Consider the following 9,213-nt stretch of genomic DNA (forward strand, 5'->3'; position numbering starts at 1 on the left):
TCGAGAGTGCATTTTTCTGGTCACCACAATAATTATTTGATCACGGTTCGGTGATAACTCCGTGCAAAGCGATCTCACACATGTCACTAAGATGTCGATTACGGATCATCTGGCACCCAAAAACCCAATTTATCAAGAGTATTATACTAACGAGAACTTGAGTGCTAGATATTCCGTATTCGCGATTTTCGTGGCATAATAGAAATTATGTCACGTGAAACTAGTAGAAATGTTTATAGTTGGCATAACAGATTTATCAAATATCAGGTTTTATCCAAGTATGCCTAAAAGACAGAAATAGAAACACTGTGTGTCAAATCTGCATACGTTGGTGAATGTGATTAAACGCAAAGTAAAAATTGGAGTTGCTCATTTTTAATTTTTCACAGACAAGTTATTTGCTCAACGTAAATAAGAGGACTTGGTCTCCAACCACAAAAGCCGATTATTTCCTCGCTGTTGAGTATCATTGAAAAATAATAGCGAAAAGATAGATAGTGCTAGTATCGTTGAATAAAATTTTAAAAAATAAATCCATGTGGCATTGCTGAATATTTTAAGTGCCCTTGATAGTACTTCTGTTCAAAAATAACTGACAACAATACATTAATTCAAAATTCAGATCGCTTTGGTAACTAAACTGTTAATATAGCTTATAAAATTTCATTATAAAAGAAACTTCAAAGTCTGGGAAAAAAGTAAAATATTTATATTATGGTATAATTTAATAAATTCCTGGAAGTATGACCGCGTAAATAAATTAAAAGTTTTGAGACTGAAAAGCTAATGGATTAAATTTTCAATTTAAAATCATGCAATCAGAACAAAATGCAATTGATTTTGAAGAACGTGTGAAAGTTTGTTAAGACCAAATCTCCCAACGCGCGCTTCGACGCCGGTTCTTTTCTCGTTTATTTGGTTTGTTATTTATATATTAAATTGATTATATATTCTCCAATAATTTATTTCAGAAAGTCCATTATAAATATAGATTATGATATATGTACCTAAACCTTTGAACAGTTTAAAAAATAAAATATGTTATTAAGGTTATGAATCTGTCAAAGCGTTGTTCACCGTCTATGAATTTGTTACTTAAATTTATTCTATTTCATTATTCTAATCTATTATTTGATCCACATTGTTCTATCGATATATTTTCACATTGCAGCTTGAAAGCAATCAACTTTTAAAAATGACGGCGGCTATGCCAATTAACCCCAAACCATTCCTCAATAGCTTAACAGGCAAAGCAGTCCTTGTGAAATTAAAATGGGGCCATGAATATAAAGGCTACCTCGTATCTGTAGACGGATACATGAATCTTCAATTGGCCAATACAGAAGAACACATTGGAGGAAACTGCACAGGTATTATATTATATTGAAAAATTTACAAATAAGTAAGCGTCAACATGTCATATTTTACCTATTAATTTGTGTAGGAAATCTCGGGGAAGTCCTAATCAGATGCAATAACGTATTATATATTCGAGGAGCTGAAGATGAAGACGAAGAAGGGGAGATGAAAGATTAGCAATAGATCTAATTTTAATCATAATTTAAGTCTTTTTTAATTTTCTAAAGATGTCTTATTTTATTTTTTCATAAAATAATCTGTATCAAACAATTAAGATGGCTGTAATCATATAATTTATTAATTGTAAATTTAATGTGAAGGCACAAATGCAAACACAGCTTCGTAAATAAACATTTTCATTCCGTCGATAACATACTCTTATAATTACTTATACGCAGCTCTTTAATTCCACACCAACAATAATAATAACACATGTATTGTATCTTGATAAATATTTAATGAAAAAAGTGCACTCCAAATTTTATTAGCTATAATTAAACAATACACATTTAGATTGCATTATAAATAGACACATTACATTGAATTTAATGTCGATCACATTTCATCTACATTATGGTAATACAAAAATTAAAAATAAATACAAAACAAATTATGTCTATCGCTTAAAATCCATTTAAAAAATTGCAAATACACGCATATTACAAATGATTCAAGAATTCATCTTGTGAGAAATTCGCTTTTCTCAACTGCCATTCTCCACACTTCATAACATTATTTTGTACTCAGAAAAGTAAATGCAATTGATACATTATAAAAGAAAGTTTTATGCAAATAGCAATACATAAGACACGAAATACGAACACGTATATTCTACTAAGTTTATTGTTCACATCAAACATAACAATTTTTATAAAACCCGAAGAAAGAAAGTGCGCTGTTTAATTGATTGCTTTTAGTTAATATTTCATTGACAGAATATTAAGGCGTGTTTATGCCTCATTGAAGCAAATTTCTAGTAAACGTTAATTGAAGTTTATTCGTTCAGGAGCTCTCCATAGTAAGCTGTCAGGGATATGAGCTTTTTGTCGAGGAAGTTTTGCTCTATTTCGACAGAATTCCCAGGACCTGCCATAGTCACCAGCTGAAGAAAATAAATAAATTATTATACAAAATTTTTATTAATATAATTGCATATATAAAAATTTTCACTAACCTGATTAACATTAGTATTACGAGGCAAAAATATTGCTATATTTGGAGTAATATTTCTGGATAGTTTGATCAAATCCGAGGCCGGCACGGGGACTAACATCGTTTCCAAATTATAGCTGCTCACCTGTTAACAAATTTTATATATATATTATATATAAATAAATAAATGCCCAAATGTGTTTTCACCGTTACATCCGCTAGTTTCCCCATACATTTTTAACTTTGACATTCAAAAAATAAAGATAAATGTAGAAATTCTAGCTAGTTCGGTTCCTAGATTATTTGTGGGGATATTTTTAGTAATAATAGAACAACTATTTATACTGTGAGTTGCAAAGGGGCGGTAGAAAGACATGTATGGATAGCCAGCTGTCATCGCTCTGATCTGACGTAAAAGTTCGTCAATGATTAAACTCATCTAGCTTCATTTCGGAGACGTTGGCTTACTTCAATGTGAGCTAACCCTCGTATGTCGGTAAGGATATCAAAGCGTCCTAAAGAGTGGAAGTGATTCAAAATCTGATCACAATTTTGTGACAAGACAGGAAAGTCACTGAATTAACAGAGTAAAGCTTGTAAAAATCATCCATTTTAAAATGAAATCACTCTACTTACTTTAACATACTGAGGTCCACCCCAGGGTGGACTCAAAAAGACCACATCTCCTTTCAGAGTCGGCGCCAATTCCAAAAAATCTCCAACGATGAACTCTATACGATCCTGAACATTATAAACAGTGGCATTGTGTCGAGCCAATTCTATTTTCTTCGGATCTATATCAATGGCGATAACTAAAAAAAAATAATAATACATATATCATCACGACTAATACGTAAATGGGATTTACAATAATACTTTGGTATGAAAACGATCATACCTCGTTCACAAGTCATAGCAAACTGTATAGCATTGCCTCCAGGACCGCAGAATCCGTCTATTACGAGGTCACACCGGCACCGTTCCGCTAAATGTTCAGCCACTTTTTCCGGCGTCACGCTAAACCAACTTTCCTGGTCTAATTTTATACCCTGATCGAATTTTGAAAATAGAGAATAACGTTTGTACCAAAACTTAATCAAAGCCGGGTCTTGAGCTAACTCTGCCGGTATTCCGGTGGGCAACTTCTTCGGCGCTTTACGGCGTTTCTTCTTCTCCTTTTTACCTTTGATAACACTATCGTCCAAGCTATTGGCATCGGTCAACTCTCCAGTTCCTATATCCTCGTGAGATTTACCCAGAGTACTTATATCATCTTTAAGCGTAGCGACTCGAAATTTAGCAGCGTGATGCACGTCGTTCGTGTCTGCAATGTTTACGGATTCAGACAGGATAGCATCGTCTTGTATAACGCCAGAGTCATCGGCTTTATCCGAGCATGGTAAGTTATGAATATCTGTCAATGTTTTGGGGAGTGTTTTTGATATGGGTAAACAGTGCGAGTCATCATCGGAACTATCGCTAACGTGTTCAGCATCTCCAACTTCATCATTAGCATTCTTCAAGAATTGCTTTGCCTAAATAAAGCATTTCGATTAAATATTTCACATAGCACATACATATACATACATATGAGCCGTTATATTTGAAATTGGCGTAAGTCCAAAATCGTTAGTATTGCCATGTCGCAATATGACTCCTAGTATAAAAAATCCTGATGAATTCTGCCACTTAGCAAAACTCTTTTAATAATAATCTCCCCCCTCTCCGTTTTCAACCCCCTCGCTCCAGGTTCAGTTCAGTATCGCTGTCTCAGTTCTCGCGTGTAACAGTGAGATTGAATAATACCGACCCTAACAATATAATCTTAAATGAATAGGACCAACCCTAAATAAATAAGTGTTGGCTGCTAAGATGTTTTTTGTGAAAATATTGATGAAATAAAACTTTAATAACGTGTATTGATGACCAAAATGAGCAATATGGCAAAGTATGAAAACGATCGGATAAGAGATAAAAATGACCACTGACACGAAAGCCATGTGAAACGTAAAGGAGGTATGTAAAAAAAAGATATTACATTGTGTTTGGATGAATATTACGGTGTGTGGACCATGAGGAGAGTGGGAATGGACAGTAGCGGGGCGATGCGCTATCATCCAACTGTCGAAAATTATAATTTCACTGATAGAAAATCCTTATTGATCAGTATTTAAATAAAATACTGATAAAAAAGGATTTATTTACTGATAAAAAAATAATAATTTACTGATCGTTTATTATATTGTACTGATCATTTACAATAAGTTACTGATTAAGTTTATAACTAATTACTGATAGATTTTTCATTTTTTTACTGACCACTTTTGGAATAACCAAATAATTTGTTGCCTATAAAAATACTGGTGGACTTTCTGAGATTCTGGACATATCGAATTAAAAGTAGTGACAATAATTTGAGAATCAAGTCAAATTGAATTAGTGTTTTTGGAACTGAAAATTGGACTTCCTCCACATTCAAATATAACGGCTCATATAATGAGTAAAAACTTACCTTGTCTAAAGTGCCAACGATGGGATTACCATCGTCGTCGTAATACGTATGTCTGGCAGACTTAACGAACGGTATTTTGAGTTTCAACTGTCTATTTTGTTGCCGAATGTGACGTTTACGATAGACTACATCACCGATCAGAGCTGGCGCATGGAGTTCGCCTTCAGAAAAACAAAAACCCATTAATGAAAAGGCTGCTTTCACTTTATCTTGGTTAGATTCGTCATTGTCGCTCTCGTGACTGAAATTCAAAAAGCATAAAAATTAATCAAATCATATACATATATATATAAATAAAATTACTATTTTTCTATAAACGGTACCTTCTCTTAAGATTTAAAAACTTCTTTTCATCAGGTGGTTCATCGCCATTATCATTTTCAACTGGATTACTATTTAATGTGCTATTTGGGTAGCTTGATGTGTTTGAAGGTTTGACTGAAGATGCATTGTCATTTTCCTTTTTGTGCGATTCATTTTTACCATTAGAATTTTTATTACCTGGAGAATCACTAGGGCTAACTATATTACTTAAATTAGAATCAAAATTATTAACGCCATCATGCGTTTCACCGACATTTTCCTTCGATTCTATATTAAGTTGTTGTAATAAATATCCGACAGAATTAATCTGTAACCTATTGACGTGTTTGTTGTCTTTTCTATTTTTAGCATTTTTCAGCTTCGCATTCTTTTTGCTTTTATCATTCTCTAAGACTACATCACTCTTTGCTGAAAATTCGCCAACTTCTGAAGTACTACTGGATGGATTTTTATTAAAAAATTTACCCGCTTTGCTTGGGTGAGATTGTAAATAGTTTTCATAATGTATGGAATACTGATCATTGAAATGCTTTTTCCATAAAATTTGCCAATATTGATCTACATCATTACAAGTATCGTCGGAGCACATTCCAGCGTCGGCAAACAGATGCTCCTTATCGGACGAATTAGTCGACCCAGATCGGCTCTCTTCAGACGATTCAGCCGATGAAAATATACTAATGTTAGATTCTGAGGAATCTGTCGGTAAATGACTCGAATTAATGTCGTAACTAGTTATTTTGGTAACGTTTGTCATGGAATCCGACGTTCCTATCGTTTGCGGAACACTGCTGGTCACAGAATCACATCTAGGACTCAACAGTTGGTCGTTCTCTGAGAACGATCTATTTTTATGATGATGACCTTGACTCCAAGTTTCATCTACACTAGCTGGGGAAAGAGGATTCCAACCTTCACTCAACGCAAGCTCATAATTGGATTCCTTAACCTTAGCCGAATCAGATATATCTTTCTCCTTTTCTAAATTTTCGGTAATTTTTAATACTGCATTGTTTTCAGAAAAATCAAAAGCAAATTTATTTTCTTTTTTACTGCTTTTATTATTTTTCTTTTCATGTTCGATTGATTTCGACTTAACCAGATCAACTTCAGAATCGTTTGTTTCGCATTTGCTTTCATTTTGAATTTTATTTTCGTCAAAATACGACGGATTAATATAATCACTATATTTTTCTATCCACGAAGCCCAAATCAATCTCTCCCCATTACCGGACCAAAATCTCTCCCACGAATTCTCCGAGAAATAGTTCTCTATTATGCTCGAAATATACTGTGTTTTATCTACAGCTTCATCGCAATCGTCACTCCGTGGCAGCAAAGCTTTCGAGCCATCGATACTCTCAACATATTCATCAGTCAGATGACATCTATCGGCATCGACATATATATCTTCATCTATCGTAGTGTTTGAATTTTCTTTCGCTTGAATCTCACCATATCCTTCTAAATATGTGAGATCTGCCCCACTATCGCTGAGTTGAAGACCTTTGAGCGATGAGAAAATGTGCTGAGGAGCCGAAGCCACGTCATGCTCGTCCGTAGAATAGTTGTTATCGGTGTGAGAAGCGCTGCAATAGCAACTAGCACCTTCATCTTTCTGAAATCATACGTGAAATTGTAATCGAATCGAAACTTTCAAAAATAACAAACAAAATAAATAGACTACTCACTTCTTTGTACGAAGTACCATCAGAGAAATGAACTTGTGCCGTGACGTCCCATTTGAATTGCTTATTTTTTATTTCATCTGCGTCGCTTTGACTCAATTCCTCCTTATCGGTGAAAATTGACGAATAAAAATCGTATCCATTCCTAAAATGATTACACAATTTTAGATCAATTGCTGGATTTTTTTAATTAAATTGGCATATAAGTTTTAGGAAATTTCTACAAAAGAAAGCACGATGATTAAGAATTTATTCAAACATGAGTTTCTTTAAAAAAAAAACTGCCTACAGCATATAGAAACAAACAAAGACAGACTATCAAGGTTGTGGATTCTCACAATATGACTCCAAATCAGACTATAATTTTAAAATTGAATTTTTTTTCCTATAAAATGTGAACGACCATTTCCAGGTACATAAACATAGATGAAATTTTACCAACCAATGTGAATAATGGGCTAATTTTTAATCTGAGCCCAATTAGAGATTTTTACAACTTACATAATATAATGAATGAAGAAAAGAATAAAAACTTAGGAATTGTAACAAACACAAAGGGTAATATATGACTATACATAGATACAAAAGTAACAAATATATAATACAACTCTATCATTGGGGTATATCTGTTAGGCTTCCTGGCATATATTTATGTATATGAATAAAATTAATAAAAATATAAAATTAATAAGCTCTACATTTGTTAGTAAGAAATACAACATTGAGTAAAAATTGAAAAAATAAACTTGTTATTTAAATGCAAAATCGGAATCAAAACCTACGACTCCACGACTCCGATTCAACAACCCTGCAGACTATAAAAAAAATGTGAGAGAATTGCTTCAATGATGTATGTATATATTAAATGGTTCTTCGAAGAGTTTGTTCGATATGCACTGCTTTGAGGTTAGGTGTGTATGTGTGTATCAAATGACCTCACTTCTATTTTATTAATTTTAATTACTGGTCAATGTCGATTTGGAAGAATTTGACAAGAATGCAACATATTTGTGAATACAACAAACTATATCCTGGAGGAAACTATATAGCACTAGGCTGAATGAACACTGAGGAGTGAGGAGTGAAGAGTGGAAAGTATCGAGTGAGTGGAGAATGGAGACGGACCTGAGACAGACTCTGGAGCAGAGACAGCGCACGCGTGGATTGAAGAGACGCAGCTCGGCCAGGGGCTCCCATTGCCGGTCCATCGAGAGCGCCTCCGCCCCCTCGTCTGCGGCCCCCAACTCGGCCCCAATCGCCGAGTGCCGCAAACGCCGCTACACTACGGCCATTAACCCAAACATCTGATCGCTGGATCGCTAGTTAGCATCGCTGCCAACATACCAACATGGCGACACTACACCACTGCCCCATGTACAATACCCACTGCCACTACCTCTCCAATTTTTCTTCTAAAATCAATACTAATAGCTTTTAATCGAGTGGCCGTGTGGCACTTTAAAACACAACAATATTTCAAATGGAAAAGGCCACAACAAAGTCTTCACCTACAAGTTGCGCCCTTGAAAAACAATACACTCCCACTTTATTTGTTATATGTACAAAACTCCAGCACAATCCATTCTATGCCTTGATTCAGAGATCCCAAAACTAATATCCGAAAAAATGTAGAATTTGACTAGGTCCGATCCTTTTGATATCTAAAATATCTATATTTAGCCGTCGTTTTAAAAAGTTTGAACCCCCCTCGATTTAAATTATCTTATAATTGTCTCTAACTATATACATGTGGTTATTTGTGGACGAGATCTTCATTAGACTGTTTTCAATCCACTCTATTTTGTTTAATATTTATTTGTCATTTGGAAGATGGATTTAATATTAAATTGTTCATAAACTAATTACATATAGCATGTATCAATTCCTTTCCAAAATCACCTGTCAATGTCAAAATGCTAATACAATATATATTCGGGTCTACTTCACGGGCCGGAATGTGAAATTACCGAAAACGCAAATATCGAAAATCGAAAGTTTGTAAGTCAAAAGATCAAAAAAAAAAGGGTGCATGGTAAACGGTACATACTCACTTAATTTGCGCGAGCAGAATACAACAAGAACAGGCTTTTCCTCTTGTTCCTGTTGTATCCTGCTCGCGCAAATTAAGTGAGTATGTACGGTTTACCATGCACCCTTTTTTTTTGATCTTTCGATTTT

At 34.3% G+C, this 9,213-nt stretch overlaps 3 protein-coding genes across 6 annotated transcripts in view; 1 reads left to right on the forward strand and 2 right to left on the reverse strand.

Moving 5' to 3' along the window:
- The window catches only part of Cnep1r2 (CTD nuclear envelope phosphatase 1 regulatory subunit 2), a 141,858-nt gene that overhangs the window by 101,099 nt on the left and 31,546 nt on the right, over positions 1-9,213 (reverse strand). The window lies entirely within an intron of this gene.
- Positions 843-1,942, forward strand: SmF (small ribonucleoprotein particle protein SmF). Its single transcript, XM_077435089.1, has 3 exons — positions 843-918; positions 1,172-1,370; positions 1,445-1,942. Exons 2-3 carry the CDS (start codon positions 1,196-1,198, stop codon positions 1,534-1,536), a joined length of 267 nt encoding a protein of 88 aa, XP_077291215.1. The 5' UTR covers positions 843-918; positions 1,172-1,195; the 3' UTR covers positions 1,537-1,942.
- Positions 1,637-8,936, reverse strand: Tgs1 (Trimethylguanosine synthase 1). Its single transcript, XM_077435059.1, has 8 exons — positions 8,161-8,936; positions 7,039-7,180; positions 5,347-6,965; positions 5,024-5,264; positions 3,410-4,046; positions 3,148-3,323; positions 2,534-2,656; positions 1,637-2,461 (listed from the first exon to the last, which is right to left on the reverse strand). Exons 1-8 carry the CDS (start codon positions 8,241-8,243, stop codon positions 2,354-2,356), a joined length of 3,129 nt encoding a protein of 1,042 aa, XP_077291185.1. The 5' UTR covers positions 8,244-8,936; the 3' UTR covers positions 1,637-2,353.

Source organism: Arctopsyche grandis, chromosome 7, assembly GCF_051622035.1.
Source record: "Arctopsyche grandis isolate Sample6627 chromosome 7, ASM5162203v2, whole genome shotgun sequence".
NCBI classification, from domain to species: Eukaryota; Metazoa; Arthropoda; class Insecta; order Trichoptera; family Hydropsychidae; genus Arctopsyche; species Arctopsyche grandis.